General features: G+C 58.6%; 1 protein-coding gene across 4 annotated transcripts; it reads right to left on the reverse strand.

Moving 5' to 3' along the window:
* Nucleotides 1–848: 848 nt before the first annotated feature.
* GAK (cyclin G associated kinase) lies at nt 849–23,135 on the reverse strand. 4 transcript variants are annotated; one of them, XM_040966501.1, is made up of 28 exons: nt 22,886–23,135; nt 20,862–20,923; nt 20,435–20,494; nt 19,812–19,926; nt 16,950–17,092; nt 16,656–16,781; nt 14,444–14,533; nt 13,597–13,732; nt 13,404–13,516; nt 12,679–12,745; nt 12,055–12,178; nt 11,905–11,954; nt 11,336–11,484; nt 11,094–11,216; nt 10,559–10,692; nt 9,726–9,920; nt 6,451–6,568; nt 6,247–6,326; nt 5,519–5,712; nt 5,259–5,402; nt 4,648–5,001; nt 4,388–4,600; nt 3,918–4,040; nt 2,944–3,039; nt 1,815–2,033; nt 1,584–1,732; nt 1,316–1,492; nt 849–1,157 (listed from the first exon to the last, which is right to left on the reverse strand). In XM_040966501.1, the coding sequence occupies exons 1-28, from the start codon at nt 23,028–23,030 to the stop codon at nt 1,056–1,058; spliced, it is 3,801 nt and encodes a 1,266-aa protein (XP_040822435.1). In that variant the 5' UTR covers nt 23,031–23,135; the 3' UTR covers nt 849–1,055. The 4 variants fall into 4 exon arrangements, with proteins under 4 accessions (XP_040822435.1, XP_040822434.1, XP_040822433.1 ...); XM_040966500.1 differs by having other exon boundaries at nt 3,888–4,040; nt 12,055–12,190; XM_040966499.1 differs by lacking the exons at nt 20,435–20,494; nt 20,862–20,923; nt 22,886–23,135 and having other exon boundaries at nt 2,944–3,042; nt 4,388–4,546; nt 19,812–20,427.
* Between the last annotated feature and the right edge of the window lie 10 nt (nt 23,136–23,145).

Raw genomic sequence — 23,145 nt, forward strand, 5'->3', positions numbered from 1 at the left:
CGATACTATGCCGATCCGAAGCCAGGAGCCTCTTCTAGGTCCCCCACGCGGGTGCAGGGTCCCAAAGCCTTAGGCCGTCCTCCACTGCCTTCCCGGGCCACAGGCAGGGAGCCGGAAGGGAAGCGGGGCTGCTGGGATTAGAACTGGCGCCCATATGGGATCCCGGACGTGCAAGGCGAGGACCTTAACCACTTGCGCCACCGCACCGGGCCCAGGAAGGCTTTTGACGTCAGGCTGGGGCAGAGCCAAGGACCCTGGTCACCAGGGGCATGGCTGTGGGCTTCCTAAGGCCCAGGCCTGCCTCGTACTCACCAGATCCGCTTTCTGACTCAGCCCTTTCCCCGCCCCAGGTCAGCCCCAGGACACGGTGTAGGCAGAGCTTCTGTGCAAAAACACTGGGTTCCTGACAGAGCACGATGTCTGTGTGCCACACACGTGTAAGATGTCTGTCACACCACGTGTAACAGTCACAGATGTATAATAGATGCCTGTGCCACACATGTAAGATGCCTGTAACACGTGTAGCAGGGTGTGTACTCTCACTACAAGGGCCTGGCAGGGCAGTGACACTAAGTAACCCCGAGCCCCATGGACAGAGTGGCCCACAGGAGAGACCAGGGGTCTCTGCTTGTCCTGGAGCAAGTGCCCCAAGATCAGAGATCAGGACCTGGGCCCTGCTCCCAGCCCTGCCCCAGGCCGCGGTCAGTCTATGACTGGCAGGGCTTGCGAGATGGCTCTGGCCCCATGGGTAAGAGCACTGGAGGGGCCCTAGGGAGGGAGGTGAGGTCCAGCCCCATGCTCCCCTACTCCCAGCCCCGGCGCGACAGGAAGTGGCTGCAGACAACATGGTCAGAAAATAGTTTAATTATGTACAGGACATGATTCAGGGACAGTGGGCAGCCCCAACTCCACGGGCAGGAAGGAGAACTGGCACAGCGAGCTCCCCATGCACTCCCACGAGCACAGGACCAGGCCAGACAGGCACCGGGAGCATCCCTTGTGGCCACACGCCGGGCTACCAGCCTCATTCCAGAGCTACTCCGACCTCCAGGGTCTCAGAAGAGCGGCCGGGAGCCCTGACTCTCAAACTCGGACCAGGCATCGTTGAGCTCCATGAAGATCATCCTGGCAAGTGGCTCGTACGGCTGCCCGGCGGCCTGTGGGTATGGGTGCAGGTGCAGGTGGGCATGGGACTCGAAGCCACTCCTTGGCAGGGACACATGGGGCACACATGGGACACATACACAGGACACACAGGGGACACAAGGGGGAGACACGCACAGGACACGAGTCAGGGAGCCTGTGGCGCCCACACCTTGTCAGGGTGCACCACCAGCACGGCGCGCCTGTACTGCTTCTTCACCTGGCCGGGCGTCACCAGCTCGGCCATGCTCACGGGCGTCCAGCGGCTCTCACCGTCCCACAGCACCGTGTGCAGCGTGGACAGCAGCGCCCTCAGATTCCGCTCCTTGCCCTCAACCCAGTCCAGGACCTGTGGGCAGCACCGAGGCACCCTGAGCCCCAAGGACTGTGCCCTACCCCAAGCCCAGCGGCTGGACGGGGACCCCAGGGGCAGTGCCCACCTTGAGCTTCAGCGGGTCTGAGGCCCGGGCCAGGTCCTGCCTCCGCATCTCAGCCATGGTCCGTGGCCCCTTCCTGTCAGCCTTGGAGGCAAAGCCCTGGCCGGACAGCAAGTCCTCAAAATCGCTCTCAGACACCCTAGGCTTCTGGGCTGCAAATGAGACGCCTTCCAGACGCAGGCCCCACCCTTCTGCCCCCCAACCCCAAGTTTGGGTCCCATGGGTGGGACTCACCAAAGCTGGGGGCACGAATGCCCCGCTCCTCGCGGCCCCCAATCACGCTGAAGCTGCCAGTGTAGGGGGGCCGTGGCTGAGTGCTGGCCTTGGAGGGGGCCTTGCCCTGGGGGGGCCTGGATGGGCCCGGGACTGGTGGCTGACCTGTCTGCCAGGCCCCCTTGGAAGAGGGGCCAGTTCTGGGCAGGAAGCCCCCAGCAGAGAAGCCAACAGATGCACCTGAGACAGTGGGAGACGGCACGTTGGTGCCAAGTGGGCTGCAAGCAGGGTGGCAGAGTATGCCCCCGGCGACCTGTGCCCACCCGGGCTGCTGCTAGCAAGGACTGGGCCCTGACAGATGTGGGCAGGGGCTCCCAGGCCACCGTCCAGTGGTGAGACTTGCAGGAACCAGCCAGGAGGGCCATCATGGCCAGAGACCACCTCCACCCCAAGGCAGACGTCACGTGTGGCATGATCTATGTCATCTCAGGAATGTTCCAGAAATAGGGCACTCTACACTGCCACAGGCCTTCTCACAGAGGGCAGTGTGCAAGTCACTGTGGATGACAGCATGGACATGCATGCTGACAGAGTAGTGTGGACATCAAAGTGGACCATGATGAGTGAGGACATCAAGTGAGGGTGACAGTGTGGACGTGAGTGTGGACATGACTGAGGGCGACTGCATGGACACGAGTGTGGACCTCCGCGAGGGTGACAGCGTGGACATCAATGCAGACTATGGCGTGGGGTGACTGCATGGACACGAGTGTGGACATTAGTGAGGGTGACTGCATGGACATCACAGGCTCAGGTCTCACCCCCAGAGGATGCAGAGGCTGAAGCTGAGGGCCTCTGAGGCCATGCTGTGGCCGGCCCTCCACACACACCAGCTTGACACCAGTGTCTGGGTCCCCAGAGGCACCCAAGCCTGCAGGCCAGAAGCCCACAGGGGCTAAGGGACAAAGCCTGAGCTCTACTGGCCCAGGGGGAGTGGCAGGCCCTGGGGAGGACCCTGTGGCTGGGGCCGAAGTTCCAGGTGCCCTCTCTCTTAGGGACATGGTACATCTGGCCACCTCAGTTAACGGCACCTGAGGGCAGGCAGAGAGGCAGTCCCTGCTTGGGTGGCACGGTGGCGCGCTTCAGGTACCTTGGAGGCCGGAGCTGAGCTCACCAAGGTCAGCAAATGGGTCGAGGCTCTGAGATTTGGTGCGGGCAGGCTGGGGGCCAGGAGGGGCCAGCGGACCTCCTAGGGAGAGAGAGGCAGAGAGAGGCAGAGGAATCATGAAGGGCAGGCATACCTCGCTCCACACACAGCCAGGCTTCAGTGTCAGACACAGCTCTGCTGCTCTGTGGCCACAACACAGCCCTTGGTGTCCTGGTCACAGAGCTGTCTGACAGTCAGTTGTTCAACAAACTACATAAAGTCATCACTTGAAACATGAGGGTCTGGCACCGTGGCTCAAAAGGCTATCTTATTGCAAGTGCCAGCATTCCATGTGGGCACCCGTTCTAGTTCTGCTGCTCTACTTCCCATCCAGCTCCCTGCTGATGGCCTGGGGAACCAAAGAGGACGGCCCAAGTGTCTGGGCTCTTGCACCCACATGGGGCACTCACAGGAAGCTCCTGGTCATGGCCCAGCACTTGCCACTGTGGACATCTGGGAAGTCAATCGTAGAGACAAGATTGTATCTCAATATAATCCCAGCTTCCAAACAATAAACAAATACATGCTAGAGAAGTCATCCACCAACAGCTCCTGTGTCTGAACCCTCACAGAATAAGAGAAATCCTCATGTCACAGTGGCCATCTCCAGCTGCCCACCAGGCCAGCCGGCTCCTCGGCCATCTCTGCCCGCCAGACAGCACTGGCTGCCCTCACCGCGGCAGAGCAGCCCCACACCGGTGAGCATGCTAGGGAATCAAGGAAAGGTCCTAGGCCATGGCCCTCAAAGGCCACCCTTGGGTTACAGGGCCTCCTGACAGCTGGGATGGGGGCAGGAAACCCATGACAGTATGTGCTCTGGCAGGGCTTGAGGTGGGGTCCAGGTACAGCCATCCTGGGGAGCCATACAAACTGGAAAGGGTGCCTGCCCAGGTCCTGGGCCCTGCTCAGGGTCCTACCTTCTTTGGTTGCTGTGGGTGCTGGCCCAGGCACAGCAGCCTCGGTCCAGGTGTCCCAGCTCCCGAGCAGGTCTGGGTGGCTGGAGGAGCTGGTCATCCTGCTGGGATCTGTGGGTAGGTCCCCTAGAAGGAGGTGTTTAGTCAGCATCTCACCTCCTCACCACGGCTTAGCTTGCCCCTCTCCTCTCAAGGCCATGGAAGTGGTCGACTGCATGTGCAAGGTCAGCACCTGTGGCTGCCCAGTGGTGCCCATGGACTGCAAGCATACAGGTTGTGGTGCCCTGCAGGACTGCATGGTTGGCACGGTGCCCACCACTGACTAAGAAGCTGAGCTCCCTGGGCTCCCACTGGCCCCTTGCTTACAGCAGGGCACCATCAGCCGAGGGCCTGGGCACATGGAGGGACCCTAGAGAGGCACGGGCTGCCCAAGGCGGAGGTGTGCCCTGTCAGCCTGGCCAAGGATCACTTACCTAGGTGCAGGAAGTCGGGGCTGCAGGCTGGGGGTGGGGCACTGTGTGTGGAGGGGAAGGGCGGTGCTGCGGCCTTGGGCTCTGCCGTGAGGAAGGCGCCGAAGAGGTCAGGCTGGGCATGGGGCTGGGACAGTGGCAGCAGGGGCTCGAAGGGGTCAGCTGTGGAGACAGGCGGAGGGTGGGAGTACCAGATGGGACAAGGGATGTCGGGGGCTCTGGGGGCAGGGCTGGCAGGCATTCCCATCAGGCCCGGTGCCTACCAGTGCTGAGGGGCGGGGCCTCCCCGCCCAGCAGGTCGTCTGGGGGCTGCTCCACAGCAGCCTCAGGGGGACCCAGGAGGGAGCTGAGTAGCTCAGCGTTGCTGGAGGGGACCCCGCGGGCTTGTGAAGGAGATGAGGGAGATGCTGGCTCCGGGCCTGCCTCCTCATGCAGTCCCAGGAGGTCAACCGCATCCTGTGACTCCGGCCCTGCCACCTGGCGGGGTTCCTCCTCTTCCTCCTGGTCCTCATGGGGCCCAGGCTCCACCTCGGTGGATGCCTCGCTGTCGTCCTCGTCCACGGCTGGGCCGGGCGGTGAGGCACCCTCCTCCACGCCGGGCTCCAGCTCTTTGTCCTCTGGGAAGGAATGTCAGGGGCTTGGCACTGCCAGCCTGCAGCCCCTGGCTCCACACAGCAAGAACCCCCCAGCACCCTGTTGGGGGATGGCCCTGGGAAGGATCAGGCAGGGTCTGGGGTAGGAGGTCAGGACGGCCAGGCTCAGCGTGTGGGGAGAGACCTGGACTCTCCCCTCCTTCCAGACAGGTCTTCAAGGCTGTGAACGCGCCTCTCGTCTGAGCAGGGCCAGGTGGAGCGGACTCGGTCCCAACACCTACCCTGCCAGTCCAGCGTGTGCAGGAAGTGGTCAGCGTCTGGGCCGCTCTGCGGGGAGTCTGACTCAGTGGGCACAGCCTCGGGCGATGTCCCCTCAGCGTCATAGCGGGCAGTGGAGCCGGGCTGGCGAGGCAGCTCAGGCTTCCCTGTGGGGAGGGGGCATCAGTCCCAGGCCCCATGTCCCTGTGAGATGTGCAAACAGGAGGACAGTGTGGGCTGGCCTGGTCTCCCTATCCAGGTTTGGGCTTGCTGGGGAACTCACCAAACATGGACAGTGTGTCCTGCTGCTCCTCGCGGCTGGAGAAGAGGACCTTAGGGGTCAGGCCCTTGGCGCGTGCGCTCTCCCAGGGCGGGGCCTCTTGGCTTGGCCGGTCTCGAGGTTCCACCTCCACGTCTAGACTCACTTGGAATAAATCCGGGTATTTCTCCTGGATGTCGCAGGCATCCAGATCATACCTGTAGTTCAGAGGCAGCAGTCACGGGGTGGCCTGGTGGTGGTGCTCCAAGGGGACCCTCTGCCCTCAGTGCTAGGCCCACCCGGCCTGTCAGTCACAGAAGGCAGTGAGGGAACAATGGCTGTGGGCAGAAGGGCAGTTCTGAGCCGGGCGGCAGCCACATGGGCATCAAGACTAGCCCTCTGCCTCATCTGCTGGATTCAGCCTGCTGCCCCTCCACAACCTCATGGGGTTGGGCACAGCTCCGGTGTAGCTGCACGTCAGCACACTGGTGTAGGGTCCCCATGCGAACTGTGATGCCCCCTTCCCAGAGGGAGAAAGACACAGGGTACGAGGAGAACAGCAGTTGGTGCCGACCCAGCTGCTGCTGCCCACCCAGCTCCCTGCCTGCGCAGCTGGCCCCCCTGCCCGTCTCTGCACACAGATGGTGCCCACCCCACGTGCAGGTGCAGGAAGGTGTGCAGTCACACAGGACCGAGGGCCCTGAGAGGCCACGCTCTGAACCTGCCCTGCAGGCCCAGTGCCCACCCCATACTTCGCAAACTTGACAGTGGTTGCGTTCCGAGGCACAAAGCCAGTGTGGAACTGGATCTGGAACATCTTCATGGACGCCATCTGCCCAGAGAGAGGATGCTGGCTGAGGGGCAGCAGCCACAGACGGTGGGCAGGGAGCATGGACGGCAGGGGATAGAGGGGGCCAAGGAGACAGCACATCACCTACTCGCTCCTTCGTGCTCACCTTGGCCTGCAGCCGTCCACCCAGCGTGGACCTGGCATGGTAGATGACCACGAGCACGTCCCCCTGCACAGTCACGCCCAGGGGAATGACTGCCCTGCCATCCTCCACTTTGAAATCCCTGCAATGGGAGAATCAAGATGGTGGAATAAGGGTAAGGACACGTTTAAACGGACGGAGAAACGTTTAATCAGGATGAAGCAGAGAGGACACATTCCAGGAAACAGGAGAGGACAGAACAACAGCAGAGGGGTACCTGGATACTGACAGACATAGGAAAGCAGTGGACACAATGGTGTGGTGTTGCAGTGACTGATACCCCAGTGGCATTCAATTAACAGCCATCTGAACGCCACCAGCAACCAGGTGGGAAGGGACTTACACTGGGAGCTTAGGAGGTGAACCCAGACAAAGAACTGTCTGTCCTGCTGGTCCGTTTGATTTGATGAGGAGCAGAGATAGAGCAACAGATCCCAGACAGGCGGTGCGAGAACAGGGTGGATTTCACAGCCCAGTCAGCCCCCTTGAGCCGAACTGAGTGCCATTTTGCGTAAGGAGGTAAAGGCAAGGGAAACGACTGAGCATATGCTGAGCTGGGAGTGAACTCATTTCTGACTCAGTGAACTGCAGCAACGTGGCATCCTATAGGTTCCACCCAAGACAGGTCTGGGTAGCCCTCAGACCTGACGGCCAGCAGATCAAGAACTCTGGTAGTGGTACGTCAGGCACCATTTTGTACACTGTGGCAAAAGTTTAGGACTGCAGGGACAACAGTGAACTGCGCATGTGCTGAACTTGCGAGAACTCACTGAGTTCCGTGGATTACACTACTCCCACAGGAAAATAATACCGACTGTGGCATTGTAGAGTCAAAATGGGTCCGTGTGGCACCCAGACCTAACATTCAACAGGTTCCGGCAAGATCAGCGCCACCAACAACCTAGCTATATAGGACACCTGGTGTCTCCCTAATCCTGGGACCTTCTCCAACCAGAAGAGGGAGAAAGGTTGTAGAGACAAAGGTGCAGCCTCAAAATGGTATCACAGGAGGTGGAGATTGGTGAGGCAGAGTTGGGGCTACGGAGTTCTCTGTGGAAATCTAACATAAGAACCTAGACCTGGAACTCGCTGGAAAGAGTGCCACAATTGGCTGCAAGCAGAGTTGTGTACCAACTGCAATAAGTAAAATCAAACTATAGACCTGTGGGTGACACAGCTTAGAAACCTGCCCCAAGGAGAAGACTCTGATAACCAGAAGTACAATAACCAAGAGCAAAAGAAGAGACAGAGGCACAATTAATATTACTGAAAACTCCCCTGCAAAGGAGCAAAATCCTATGCCAACCTCAGAGTTAACTGAGGAAGACATCAAGAAAATGGGGGACACAGAATTCAGAAAACTCATTTTAAAGCTTCTGATCAACAATCAGAAGCACATACAAGAGTTCAAAGAATTTAAGGAATATTTTACACAGCAATAGCAGCAATAAAGCAAATCAAGGCTGATCTATCAGAAATTAAGAACACAGTAGAGCAAATTAAAGTACAGTGGAGAGTCTCCAAAATAGAATGAAGCAAGCAGAAAGAATCTCAGAATTCCTGTCATCAGGGGAAGCAAACAAAAAGCTGGAAGCAGAGCTGGATCAGGCCAAAAAAAGTATTCAAGAATTGAAAGACACTATTAAGAGGCCAAATAGAAGAGTTATGGGAGTCCCGGAAGGTGCAGAAAGAGAAGCTGAGTTTGCAAATGTATTTAATGAAATAATCAAGGAAAATTTCCCTAATTTGGAGAAAGAATTGGGAAACAAGATCCAGGAGGGGCACAGAACTCCCAACAGGCTTGATCAAAAGCGATCTTCACCAAGACACATGATCATCAAGCTCTCTTCAATTGAACATAAGGAAAAGATCCTTAAATGTGCACGTGAAAAAAATCAATTGACATATGAAGGAATGCCAATTAAACTCACAGGAGATCTCTCACAGGAAATTCTATAGGCAAGAAGAGAATGGAGTGACATATTCCAGATTCTAAAAGAAAAAAAATATCGGCCTAGGATAACATATCCAGCAAAGCTTTCTTTCGTCTTTGAAAATGAAATAAAATTCTTCCACAGTAAAGAAAAGTTAAAAGAATTTGCCTCTACCAAACCTGCCCTACAATTGATACTTCAAGATGTTCTCTTGACAGAGAAGAGGAATAGCACCTACCAAAACCAAAGGCAAATGGGAAGAAAATCCCAGTAAAATGGCAACAGAAGACTAAATCAATGAACAACCCATTCCTAAAATGACAGGACCAAAATACCACCCACACATATTAACCCTGAATGTAAATGGCTTAAGCTAAATCAAACGTCATAGATTAGTAGACTGGATTAAAAAACAAACCCATCTATTTGTTGTCTAGAAGAGACACATTTCACCAACAAAAATCAGTGGAAACTATATCGCATGGATTTTGATGTTTTCTGTTAACTTCATCTCTTCAAAACACTTTCTTCTAATTAAATTTTTCAATGACTCATAGATCATACAGTAGCCTCATTTTCTGCAAGGTTCTTGATTTTCATTTCTTCAGCTACACGTTAGTCATTTAATAGCATGTTATTTAACATCATGGTGTTGTTAATTCCTTTTTTCTTCCTGATGTTGATTTTGTTTTGTGGCTCTTCACTTAAGGGGATGTATAGTAGCTGTGTAATGGAGACTGTCATATCTAGTAATATGTCATTTAACTTCATGGCATTGTAAATTTTTATTTTTCTTTCTATTGTTGATTTTGTATTATGACTTTTCATTTAAGGGGATGTACAGTAGCTGTGAAATGGAGATTAACAACCAGATGTGAGGATGCAGTGTAGTATGCATTTCTGCTTCCATACAAAGATGGACTTATAATGAAACTGTTCACTGTATCTTGACAATAGGATTCTGGACTCTGCTATTGTCCATGCCCACAATGATGGACATATGACTGTGTATGAAGAACTATACTTTAGTAATGATATAGAGGAACTAGGTTGGGTGGGGGGGAATTGGGGCTGGGATAAGGGAAATATCAGGAGCCTATGGAACTGTATCATAAAATAATAATAATAATAATAGTAAAAAGATCTCCATAGATAAGTTCACAAAAAAAAAAAAAAAAAGAAAGAAAAGAAAGAAAGAAAAAGATGTCCATGCAAGGAGCCATGAGGGGCGGCCTGGACCTGCACCTGTCCCAGACCAACCAGACCCTGCACCCCCGCCTGAGGTGGGCATGCTCAAACACTCACTTCATCTTGTCATACTCCTGGGAGGTGGTGGCCACACGCTCGTCCCCCACATACACCTCGCAGAAGGGCCGGCAGCCGCTCCTCTGCTTGCTGAACAGTGGCACGGGCGTCATGGTCACAGCCCGCAGGAGGACAGGCTTGCGGTGGGGCGTGATGGGCTCCTCGGCCACCATGTCGCACACGTACTCAATGTATCTGTGGGCAACACTCAGTCTCACCCCAGGCCTGCTCCCTCCCTGTACCCAGGTCACTGTGGGCACAGTCAGTCTCACCCCAGGCCTGCTCCCTCCCTGTACCCAGGTCACTGTGGGCACACATGTGTCCTCACCCCAGGCCTGCTCCGTCCCTGTACCCAGGTCACTGTGGGCACACGTGTGTCCTCACTCCAGGCCTGCTCCCTCCGTCCCTGTACCCACGTCACTGTGGGCACACATGGCCTCACCCCAGGCCTGCTCCCTCCCTGTACCCACGTCACTGCGGGCACACATGTGTCCTCACCCCAGGCCTGCTCCCTCCGTCCCTGTACCCAGGTCACTGCGGGCACACATGTGTCCTCACCCCAGGCCTGCTCCCTCCATCCCTGTACCCAGGTCACTGCGGGCACACGTGTGTCCTCACCCCAGGCCTGCTCCCTCCGTCCCTGTACCCACGTCACTGTGGGCACACATGGCCTCACCCCAGGCCTGCTCCCTCTGTCCCTGGTACCCACAGCCCTGTGACTATCACTCTGGGGATCCTCCAGGTCTGTTATTGATAGCCAGGAGCCAGGCCTCTGCATGGTCAGCACAGGATCCATGGTGCATCTGACAGGCACTGCCAGGCTTACATCATACCTCTTATGTGATGGCCAAATTCCTGGCGGGCAGCGCTTCATGCTAAACATGTACACAGCAGCCTCAGCGGTGCTGAAGAGCCGGCAGAAGCACAGGAAGGCACAGACAACCACGGCAGATGCGGCTCTCCCATCCTGCGGCAGAGACACACCAGCCGTCCCCTGGGGCGTGCACAGTGCCATGCGGCAACACCACGCCACCTGCAGGGTTCCTGCCAGCCATGTCACCACCATGCTGGGGAGGGGGTTCCCCCTAGCACATGTCAGGCTGCAGGGCAAGGTAGAGGAAGAAGGGCCCTGCGCCTGCTCCTCCCACTGGATGGGCCCTACCCCATGCTGCTTCAGCCTTCCAGCGTCCTCAGGACAAATTGCTCTATTGTCATCATCCTCATTGGAGGGTGTATCACCTGAACCCTGGCCCAGCGGCAGGAATCACTGGTGGCAGAGTGGCCCGCTCCCTCCATCAGGGTCTGCCCAGAGGTCTGGCTCCTGACAACACCTGATCACCACCACTGCTCTGTGCGCCTGTCACTCACCATGCAGTGCACGACGCAAACATTCTTGGGGTCCTGGCGGAGCCAGCTGTGCATGTCCCTGCAGATGCTGTAGAGGTTATGCAGGAGGGGTGCCCGCCTGGCTGCCCAGCCACACTCACAGACCTATGGAGTGTCTTGCTCAGCCAGGGGTCAACCCAGCACCACAGCCCTGAGCCCAGCCCAGGACCTGCCCAGCAGGGCCTCAGCATTCACGGAGCTGGAAGCTGGCCCAAACCACTCACCCGGTTGTGGAACTTGGAGGCACGATACGTCCTTGGCGACAGGTTGTAAACCGTGTAGTGCCCTGCGTGCTTCGAGTCCAGGAAGAGCCGCACGTCCTCGATGTTATTTTTTAAGGCTGACTCCACGCCTTCTGCTGGGAATGACATCACTAGACAAAGCAGGCAATGTCGACTCAGCCACACCATGCCATCAGGCCACGGTCCACCCTCTAATGGACACAGCCAGGGCTGCAGGCAAGGGAACTTTGGGGTCAGCAATAGCCAGTACACACAGGTCAGCTGTCAGAAAACACCCACAGTCAGCCATCAGCATGCGCGTGTACGCACACACACACACACACACACATGGCCAGCCATCAGAAGACTGGCCAGGATTTTGGATTTTGGGGTGACCTTTGGGGAGCGCTCTGTCACCCACAGGGGACCCAGGACTCCAGTCACTGTCCACTGTGCTGGACGCTGGCTGACCTGCCTGGGAAAATGCCCAGACGGTCTGAGTGGTCCACAACAGAGCTGCAAGGGAGGCCCAGGCTGTCCTCAACCAGGGTGGGTCAGTGGGGTGGATGTACCGGCTACTCGGGAGGTCACGTAAGAGATGTCCAGGTCGCCCTTGGCGTAGCTGCAATGAGAAAGGACACCCATGCAGGCCACTGTTGGGGATCCCACTCTTGGGGGTGTCCACGGCTGCAAGAGAGCAGGGGACAGCTCTCCACACTCACTTGGCCACAGACTGGATGACCTTGCAGGAGGTATCCTTGAGGTTGGTGAAGAGCCGCTCGGTCCCCCCTCGCAGGATGTCCAGGAACCCGCCATAGGGCTGGTCCAACTCGGCCAGGGCCAGGCCTGTGTGGACAGCTTCCAGTCAGCAGGGTCTGATCATTCCCAGGATGGCCCTGACAGAGAATCTGGCATGCAGATTCTGGCTGGCCACCACCTTCTTGGTGTGACAGGAGTGCTAGGGGCAGTGGAAGGATGGCAGGATTGAGCCCTTCAGTGACAGGCCTGGGCAGGGTCTCAGTAGTAGATCTGGTGCAGATGTAGGAAGTCCCCACACACAGGGAGGCAGCAGTGGGGACCATGCGGTGAGGCCACCCAACCATGGGGGCTGGGACCCTCCCTAGGGACACAGGGCCCACAGTAATAACCCAACAACTTGCCCTAAGGCCCCCACACCCATGGGGACACCCAGCAGGCACTCCCAGTGCCCTACCTTAATCAGGGGAACCTGCCCAACGCCAGGTGTAGGTTAGGGTTAGGCCATACCCTGGGACAGCCCCAAGAGAGACCCAGGCCAGGTTTCCTGTAACTGGTCTGGTCAACTCTGGCCAGCAGCCTGCACTCACCTCCACCATGGCTGCTGCTCACAGGGGAGAGTGCGACGTTCCCGTAGCCCCCATTCTGCTCCAGGAGCTGTAAGGAGTCCTCTGCAAGGTCAGAAGCCACGCCGGCCCGCCCCTATCCACCTGTGGCCAGGAAAGGCCAGCAAGAGGCCCTGAGGGGCTCTAGTCCACTGCAGACTCCCCTCTGCACCCAGGGCTGTCTCGGGCTCCACTTGCCTGGACAGCACTCTCTGGCCACAGGCAGACACTACATTCACTGCTGCCCCATGGCATCCAGGACCCCCAGCAACTGATCCCGAGGGCAGAACCCCTCCCCTCACCCCACTCTGCCTATGGCCTCAGAGCTGCTTGCAGGCACTTCCTATCAGAGACCACAATTGTCAGCCACAACGCCACGCCTGCCCCCAGTGCAGAGGTCTGGCACCTGGTATTGCTCCATGTTTGGGTTTCCTCCATGGGCCTCTGGCCATAGCCACCGGGAAGGGTGACCTCTGCTGCCCACCACTACCGCCACAGTGGCTGCTAGTGCCCAATCCACTCACGCTGACCACCTAGTCATATCCGACGCCACTTTGATGCGTGGGATGTGGGGCCTGCAATTGCCACAGTTGTGTGAGGCACACAGGGGACCGTTCTCAGAGCCTGCAGGAGCACTTCCAGGAACCCTGGGCCAGGTCTGGACAAACTTCTGGAGGCCAAGGGCCAGGCAGCCCATCCGCCCACCGCACCTCTGTGATAGGCGCCTTGGGGTTCACGTTCCGGGCAGCTGCAATCTCCTGCAGCTGGTGCACCACCTGAGCGATGGACAGGCGTTCCTCGGGGTTGACCCTCAGCATGGCGCCTACAGCACAGACACGGTACTCAGATACCGGCAGCAGCGGCCGATGGGCATCCTCACAGGCAGACCCCGTGGACACTCACGGATGAGGCCGTGGAACACCGTGTACCGCGTGTCATCTGTGGGGATCGAGTACTTTCCATTGACAATCCGCAGCTTTGCCCCATCTTCAAAAGGATGCTGCCGGAAGCACAGCAAGTACAGGACGCAGCCCAGGGCCTGTGGGAGGGGGTGCAGGGAGGGGGCCAAGGTCAAGTACAGGACGCAGCCCAGGGCCTGTGGGAGGGGGTGCAGGGAGGGGGCCAAGGTCAGATATAGGACGCAGCCCAGAGCATGCGGGGGTGGGGCAGTGAGGGTGCCCACAAATCAGTGGACCCCAGCTACACTGCAGCCCTCACTACCCAAGGATGCAGAGGATTTGGGGGACCTCTGCTCTGAGCAGTGGAGACCATGGGGCAAGATGTGGTGGGGGTCCACACTTCTCAGAATCCTGGGGTCAAGCAACTGCATTCTGTCAAAGACAGCTCAAGGGTCCGCTTAGCACATGAGGCAGTGATGGTGCCTAGTGCAGGCCCAAGGTGGGTCTAACCAAGACCCTGCAGGAATGGGGCAGGCCCACAGTTGGTCTGGGGGGTGGGGAACATGGTGGGTCTTACTGAGACCCTGCAGGGCATCTTAGATATAGGCACTTGATGCTGTCCTTGCCCCCTGGGGATGCATAGGAGGCCCTGGCACTGACCAACACTCCACCAGGCTGGAGAATCCAGTGCACCAGGTCAGGGCCCCAAATATAGTGACAGGTAGGTCAGGGTCCCTGAGCCGTGACAGGCAGGTCAGGGTCCCTGAGCAGTGAGAGGTAGGGCAGGGCCTCAGCAGAAAGAGGAGTGGCCTCAGCTAGGTGCGCGGGAAGCTGGGCAGTGGGGCCCTCACCCAGATGTCCTGCTTCTCGCCGATGGGGAAGTTGGAGTACAAGTCCACGATCTCTGGCGTCCTATACATGGGCGTTGTGTTCCTCGTGATCTGCAGAGAGCACAGCCAGTCAGGGGCCCCTTGTGGCTAGCGCTCCAGCTGCTGCCAACCCTGCCATGGCCCTCACACCTAATCAAACTGTCTTACAGCCTGTGGGAGATGCTAAGCCAAAAGCTTCTGGGCGAGTCCAGTGGGGAACAAGGGGACTACCTAGTCGCCTACCCACCTGTAAGTTGTAGTGTGTGCACAGACCCACAGGACAGGCACAGGGGACTGTCCACCCCGTCACCCTGGGGACCAGAATGGCCAGGGGTTCAGCTCCTGGGGACGGCTTCTGGTCCAGAGCCATGAGGTCCAGAGACTGGTCACAGAGGGCAAGAGGGTCAGTGCCACATGGGCCTGGCCACTGCCCAAGGCCCACTTTCCATATCATGGCTGTCGGCAGCCCAGCTGCTCAGTCCTGTTCATGAACCTATGACCATGGCCCACGGGCATCCAGCCTGGCTGAGCCTGGGCACTCCGGGCACATGAGAGTCACCCAGCAGATGGAGAGCTCTTGGGGCCAGTGCTATGCAGGCTGGGCTGTGGTCTGTGACGGCCACATCCCACCTGGGCGTCAATCAAGTCCCAGCAGCTGCACTTCTGACCCAGCTCCTCAAGAACCTGGGAAGGCATTAGGGGATGATGCAGGTACTGGGGCCCTTGTCCCATGCAGGACACTCTGTGTAGGCTCAGACCCCTGGCATTAGCCTGGTCCAGCCTTAACCAGGGAGTAAATCAGGGGACAAAAGATTCTCTCTTTTTTCTCTCTCCAAGTCCTTCTGCCTTTAAAGTAAATTTAAAAAAAACAAACAAAAAAAACCCTTTTTTTTTTCTCGAGAGACTAAAAGAGGAAGATGGCCTTAATGACTCCAGGCAGACTGGCCCAGGAGACATGGGAGCAAAGGAGACATGGACGACAGAAGGTGTGCAGCACGGAGTCTGGGCTTTGCTGGCGAGGGGCTGAAGGGAGACCATGCATTACACACTTGGGGTAGGGGGGATGGTAGGTTTACTCAAAGGGGCCAGGCATGCACACAGCCGGGGAGACTACCACTGGAATGCCCACTCCCTGGGCCAAGGCACTGGTCCCAAGTCCCAGCTCCGGCTCCAGGCCTGGATCCCTGGCCCCTGGGCTCCTGGCTCTGCCTGGCCCACCTGGTTGCTGTGGGTACAGGGCATGAGCCTCATATGGGCCACGTGTCCATAGGCTTTCCCTGCCTCTCAAACAAATCACAGGGAAAGCTTCTTGTCTGCTGAGCTGGTGAGCAGCTTCTGGACCTGGCCACGGATAGGAAGGAGCCACAAGTAAGTCCTTACTCTCTCAGAAGGCAGCAGCAGGAGGGGTGTACAAGCAGCTCTGTAGATGCAGAATGAGCCCCAAGGGACACACGGGAAGGGGAGGGAGAGGGGACAGGGTGGGGCCGTGGCTCTGCTCTGAGGATGGACATGAGCACCTGTGGGCATCTGCCCAGGGCCTTGAGTACCCCAATCTGGCAGCAGAGCTTAGGATGGGGGGCGGGAGATGTGGGTACTGTGGGTTCTGCAAGCAGGAAGCAGGACATAGCAGTGGGTGGAGCCAAAGTGCAAAGTCAAGCCGGAGTGCTCTGCACCAGGCAGCCACGGGAGAAAGGGCACAGCCCCATGTACGGAGGCTGTGCACTCCCAGGAGGCCATGCATCCTCAGCACGGGGCGGGGCGGAGGAACACAGAGCTTGGCATTTGTGTGCTGTCTCAGCACAGGGCTGTGGTCTGCAGGACAGACATGTGCCCTACACACTTCCTCAGTTGCCCGCTGCAAGGCCTTTTACTGCTGCTCCCGAGCTTGGCTGCCAGACCACAGGCTGCAGGTAGACCACCTGGTGCGGCCAGGGCTCCAGGCCTCGCAGTGTGTGCCCCACTTCTGGCGCAGGCCCAGGGTCAGTTCCACCAGCCTACCCCCTCCCTCAAGGGGCCCCGTGTCACCCCATCTCAGGCAGAGGTGCTGATCCCCACAAAGGGTGACCCTTCACAATGATACTGGAAAAGGGGTGGTAGCCAGGGCTGCACCATGTAGGGTGCCGCCTGCCAGGGACCATGTACCTACAACCTGAGCCCACAGCAGGCACGGGGCAGGGTTGCAGAGCCAGCTCACCTCCTCCTCCACCAGTGCCCGCTTCTGGGCACTCCAGCTGTAGTCGGGATAGTGCGAGATAGTCGTGGCACTGCCGAAGTCACAGAGTTTAATGGTTCCCTGATGGCTCAGCAGCAAGTTTTCCACCTGGGAAAACCCAGACAGCCCTGGTGAGCCTGGGCCATCAGGCACAGCCGCTGCCACCTGACCACGCCGAGGACCCAGGCCTCGCGAGGCGCAGCAGAGGCATCCCCACCACACCTCAGAGGCAACACGCGGTCCTGATGATGGCCGCCTACCCACAAGGGCTGGTACCTTGAGGTCCCTGTGGATGATTGGTGGCTTCTGCTTGTGCATGTGCTGCACAGCTCTGCACGTCTGGTAGAAAATCTTCAGGACTGTGTCACACGACACGGGACCTCGCGATTCTGTTTTCTTGAGAAACTCCACCAGCTGCCCTGGAAGGAACAAGCAGGTTACGATCCCATTGGTGGGGCCGCAGCACTGTTCCCTCAAGGCCCGTGGCTGACCCCAGGATGATGGCCAACCCGAGGGCAGGGCTGGGGCGATCCCCGTCAGCACACCCAGGTCACCAGGTTCTATGAGCATCACCCCCAGGGCAGGGGATGGCATGCAGCAGCCTGTCCCCACAGTAAGTGTAAGCAAGTCAGAGCCCTGAGTGACAATACCTCCCCAAGTCAGACAAAGGCTGCTGCTCAAGAAATGATAGCATGCCCAAGACACACATGTGCTGACAGGACAGGCTGCCTATGACACACACGCTGACAGAACACACTGCCTGTGACAAATACGTGTGCTGACAGGACATACCACTTGTTACACACACAAGCGCTGACAGTGCATGCCTGTGGCATGCACACATGTTGACAGGACACACCACCTGTGACACACACATGCTGACAGGACAGACTGCCTGTGACACATGCGTGTGCTGACAGGATGACAGGCTGCCAATTAAGGCTTGAGTGTCCCCATGGCAGTAAGAGCAGTGACTACATCCATGCAGGCCCAGCCTTCTCTAGTAACCCCACATCTTCTAAAGTATTTCTGTAGCACAACCATGCAGGTCCCAGTCAGGTCCCCGACCTCAGCTCCTGCAGCCCACTCCTCAGAACCCACAGGACTAGGGCAGTTAGCAGCTCACCCACTATGTAGCCTCTTCCTCTGCCCCCCAAACCTTCAATCCTTCATTCAGCACCCCAAAAAGGCAGCCTCCAGCTCACCCCTTACCAAGGGCCACTGCCTGTCCCACCTGTTGTGGCTCCCATCTGCCCAGCATCTGCAGCCTCCCAACCCTCAGCTCCACGTGGACAGGGCCGAAGTATGGTGAGAGTACCATTCCCAGTGAGGGGGAATCCCGAGGGGTGTGTGAGTGAGAGAGACAGACAGACAGGCAGGACCGGCCTGCCAGGAGGAGCCACCCCAAGACCTCCCAGCAGGCAGTGCCCGTGCTGCTCACTGGCCTCCGCATTCTTCTGCTTATTGACATCATGGCCTTGGGCCACCTGCCCCTGCATGCTTCCCAGCCAGGTGCCTGTGCACAGCCCCTAGCTTAGATGTGAGACCCCTCCCACGCAGAGGGAGTGTCACGTGGAAGCATGGCCAGTCACAGGCCCTACAGGCTCACTCAAGCCTGGGATAACTTGTGGTGGCCCATAGGGGCAGTGAGGACAGCCATCACCCACCACCATCACAACCTGGAAACACTGAACAGAAACTTGCAAGGAAAACTGCTCAGAGCTGCAGGAGGAGGAGGAGCGGCTCTACTGCCTGCTCACTGCCACCCTCACCACCAGGCAGATGCTGAGGGCCACCTGTTGGACAGCCGGAAGACATCCTCGGACCCTCTGTGCTCCCAGTAGGACCAGACAACGTATAGGTACAAGGACGCCTGATACAGCCGGCTACTCTGGCTGCTTGTAGAGTTTGCTGGGGGCAGTGACACCGCCACGTGCCAGGTATCCCCCATTAAAGTGAAACCTGACCTAGGCTGCTCCCTGTTCATGGCCAAGATGGCCCAGGAACAGAAGACCTGGGTGGTATCCAGAGCTGCTAGTGGAGCCTGTCCCAGACCCGTCCACCCAGGCATCAAGGAGCAACTTGGCCACCTCCCACTGCCACCCATGTGTGTTGCCAGAGGTAAACATGGAGTCCAAGCTGCTGGGGTACACTCTGAATGGAGACATCTGGGCAGTGAAATCCCTTTTTCTTCAGTATCTGCACCCCACTGCTCTCACTACAGATGACATAAAGGCCCCAGGAGACAGACCTGAGTGAGACACAGCCCAGAAACACAACAGACAGGAGTGCATGGAGACATGCCAGAGCCACTGCACTGGAGCCACTGCTGAGGCCTGCCTGATGCTCTCATTGCACTGAGGGGCACGTGGCGCAGGGAGGACCCTGCAGGCCAGGGGCGAGGAAGAAAGGCCAGGGTCACCACAGTGTCTCTGGCCACCTCCAGCTGAGTCAGACAGAAGGCTAAGAAAACCAAGAGCACACCCACCTGCGTGCAACAGAGCATGATGCGGCCACTGTCCCTGGGCAGCCCTGCCCACCCCACACACTGCAGAACCCCGCAGGGCCTACACCCCTGTGTGCTGTGGCGGACAGAGCCTGGAGCAGGGGTGGGAGGCAGCAGTCAGCCTGGAGATGGTAGGGAAGGGTCCTGTGCTGACAGGGACACGAGCAAGGCCCAGGGGCTTCCATGCAGGCTGAAACCAGCAGCTGTCGCCACATTTCCACTCCCACCCATATACCCCACCCTTGCAGAACCAGTGCAGGCCTCACACTCCCTGTCCCACCCCTGCCCCCAGCAGGCTGTGCCCTTCCCCTGTCATCCACCCAGTCCAGTGGGAAGCAGCTTCCACTGGGCCCAGTGCTCCCTGCCTCAGCGTGCCCTGGGCACAGTACGTTCTGGGAGCTGGGGTCAGATCTGTGTCCATGTCACGCAGGCATCTGAGCTCCAGGGACCCCTCCACATGCCCACTCCATGCCACATCCTCCGGAAGACCCCTGCCCATGCCCGGTGTCTTGTGAGGTCAGGCCCTGCCCACACGTCACATGGCTGCATGTCCACTGACCACACCTGGGACCCAGCACCCAGAGCCAGGGCAGCTCCGAGGCCACGGCCTCCCTGAGAAGCTTGGGGCTCACCTTTGCAGAGCTCAGTGAGCAGCAGGAACTCGGCCTGCCCAGTGTCTGATTCCTCCTTCCCAATCGACGCTGCAGAACAGAACTGAACAATGTTGGGGTGGCCGGACAACTTCTTCTGCAGGATCTCGTTAAAGGAGAACATGCATGCAGAGCCCACCCCGGCGCAGCTCTGCGCTGGCCAGCGAGGGTGCAGACGGTGGGGGGACGCAGAAGCAGGCAAAGCTGGCCACACACCTGGCAGGGGGTTGCCGGGGAGGCTGAGAGATGGCTGCGTCCACCCCAAGCACAGCTCAGGCAGCTGGGGCTTCAGAGGGGGACAGAACTGAGAGACAAGAGAGCAGATCCAACTACAGGGAAGGTGGAGGCCCAGGCCTAGCACACAGGTGCCAGTGCAGGACAAGGCAAAGGGGCCCAGGGTGGCCATCCATGCAAGGAGAGCCGGCAGGGGGCAGTGGCCTCAATCCTTGGCAGTGAGCAGGCTGGCCTCTGGGCCTGCAGACCGCTTGACTCACAGCACTACTCCAGCCCACTCCCTGGGAGCAGAGCATGGGACAAGCTCCTCTAAAGACAGTCAACCAGCACGGCCGGTGTGGTCACAGTGAGGCTGGCTGGGCAAAGGATACCATGAAGCAGACTTCTTGGATGATGGCTCTGTTCTTCTCCTCCTCGTCAGACAGTAGCCTCTGTGTGGGAGACACAGTGGGTTACAGCTGCCAGCTCGCCCCACAGGGCCCCTGAGCACGGAGTGCAGACAGGGGCTTCCACCAAATGCGCAAGGGCAAACGGGACAGACAAGGTGCATGAGCGGGCCAAGATCGTTCTGGAGCTAACAGCAGGCGGTATAGCCTCCACCATGCCCTGCCCACCCAAGCACGAGACTCCTCATGCTCCCACTCATTCTGGCACACAGGGCGAGCAGTTCGTGACCCCAGTGTGAGGTGACCCTCGCTCCTCCCACCACCCCAGGGGGCAGACAGCCCTCACAAGTTGTCCCCAGAAAGAAGCTGGGCTTCCAAACACACACCCCTGAGAAGGCTGTCTGCTCGTTACCTTCAGGGCGTACTCTCTACCGCTTCCCAGGTCCTGGGCTTCATACACAAACGCAAACCCTCCTGAAACAGAGCCGTCACTCAGAACAGGGGCCAGCCAGCACCTCACACAGAGGGGCAGAGCGCCCTGCAAAGCTGCCAGCAGTGTCCAATGTCACCACTGACCACAAGTGCCGGTCGCGCTGTGTCTCCGACTGGAGGGGAGGGAGGGCTGTTCACAAACCCCACCAGATCGTGCAGGAGCCAGAGAACTGCCGGGTGGCGTGGTGACCATGTGGAGCTGGCATCTGCCAGGAAAACCCCACAGGCTGCCAGTGTCTGGTCAGGTTGCACCACCAATTCCAGCTTCCTGCTCCTGCAGCCACGGGAGGCAGTAGGCAAAGCCCAGCCCTGCCATCCGGGGGAGACCTGGTAGAGCTCCAGGCTCCTGGCTTCAAACCAGCCCCGTCTGTTGCAGATACTAAGCAAACTAAACACACAAACAGAACTAGGGTAAATGCTTTGTTTTAAAACACAAAACAAGGCCTAGCATGGTAGCCTAGCAGCTAAAGTCCTTGCCTTGCACACACTGGGATCCCATATGGGAGCTGGTTCTAGTCCTGGCTGTCCCACTTCCCATCCAGTTCCCTGGGAAGGAAGTTGAGGACAGCACTAAGCTTTGGGACCCTGCATGGCATAGGAGACCCAAAAAAGGCTCCTGGCTCCTGGCTTCGGATCAGCACAACTCTGGCCGTTGTGGCCGCTTGGGGAGTGAATCAACCAGATGGAGCATCTTCCTCTCTATCTCTCTCTTCTCTGTATGTCTGACTTACCAATAAAAATTAAATGAATCTTTTAAAAAATATCCACAAAAGCAGGGACAGAAATTTGGCACAGGCTCTGTAGGATGAGCCGGGGAGCAGGGGCCACAGCCAGGGGGAGGGGGCGCACAGTGAGGGCCGAGCTAGGACCAGGGCTGGGGTGTCACTTTTGGGATGTAGGTGTTTCAGACTCAGTCCTAGCTCATCCCCAGCCTGGTCCAGGCTCAGCCCTCACCGTGACCCGGATCAGGCCTGACCTCTCGTCCTCCCACCACTTCCCACTTCCCTGCTGCTGTGCACCCCAGGAGGGCCCAAGCCTTGAGGTCCCTGCCGCACATAGGGGAGCCCTGGCTGGCTCTGACTGTCAGGCATCTGGGGCCTGAAGCAGCAGTTGGAACATCTCTCTCACTCTTCTCAATCTGTAACCCAACTTTCAAATAAACCCAGTCTGTGTGGCTCCCGGGCTGGGTCACCTCTACCTTCCCCTGCCCACTTCCTCATTCCCTGCACTTCCTGGCTGTGGCCCTGGGTGCTGGGTGGGTCCCACACACTTCCTTCACTGAAGCGCCTCCCAGTGCTGCCCAGGCTGAGCGCGTCCCAGTGCTGGCCCTCAGCCCTCGAGCCAGGAACTACAGGCCACACTGCTGGGCAGAACCATCTCATCCAGGAGCTCACCTCCCATGCCTGCAGCTTCCTGCCACAACACCCAAAACGTGTGTATTGACCCAGGGGCAGTGCAGACCCTGTCTGCAGGTGACATATGGCACCATATGGAGATAGCCTGGAGAGCAAGCAGCACCGGCACACCCTGGGCACCGTGGGAGGGGGACCCCAGGCACAGGAGGCCAGGAAGCCGACAGCCCTGTCCACTGCTAGCCCGGGCTGCTGCGTCTGTCCCCTGCCAGCAGTGCCCACACGGGCACTCATGAAGACCAGCCCTGCTCCCCTCTCTGCCCCTGCACGGGACCCACCCCCAAATACCTAGCTGGCCAGTCCACACCCACACCGTGCCCCAGGGGACTGAGGGCAGACGATGCCCTCCCGGACCCTAACAGCGGGTGACCCGCCCCGGCCCAGCGCTGACACCCCGGGCACAGCCGCCTTGGTCCACGCCCAGGACCCTCAGCCAGGCCTGCTCGGTCCAGCGCTGACCCTGGTCCTGGGCGTGGAGCCTCGGCCCGCCCGGCCTGGCCCAGCCCTCGCCCCGCGGCCTCCCGGGCCTCACCCTCGGCCAGGACTCGCCGCACCCGCAGCCGCAGCTCGCCCAGCTCCACCGTCTGCCCTACGAAGTCGCTCTGGTCGCGGCCAGCGGCGCCACCCAGGGAGCCTGGGCCCGCCAGGAAGTCCAGCGCGGACTGCAGCAGCGACATGGCGCCGGACACTCCCGCGCCGCAGGACGGACGGGCGGACAGACGGACGGGCGGCCGCGCTTGGGTCCGGGTCCGGCCGCAGCTCAGCAACCGCTGGCGGACAGCCTCGCCATCT

Source organism: Ochotona curzoniae, unplaced genomic scaffold (assembly GCF_017591425.1).
Source record: "Ochotona curzoniae isolate NIBS_2020 unplaced genomic scaffold, NIBS_Ocur_1.0 scaffold_4505, whole genome shotgun sequence".
In the NCBI taxonomy this organism is placed as follows: Eukaryota; Metazoa; Chordata; class Mammalia; order Lagomorpha; family Ochotonidae; genus Ochotona; species Ochotona curzoniae.

Bases quoted from the DNA above. Each gene is read 5' to 3' on its own strand.
- GAK (XM_040966498.1), bottom strand. From the start codon at position 20,235: ATGGCCACCCTGGGCCCCTTTGCCTTGTCCTGCACTGGCACCTGTGTG. The intron at 6,327-6,450 runs GTGAGCACGAAG...CTCTCTGGGCAG, and splicing joins GTGGACGGCTGCAGGCCAAG to ATGGCGTCCATGAAGATGTT. The intron at 3,040-3,887 runs GCAGGCACCCTT...TCTCCCTAGGAG, and splicing joins GAGCAGGGCCCAGGACCTGG to GTCCGCTGGCCCCTCCTGGC.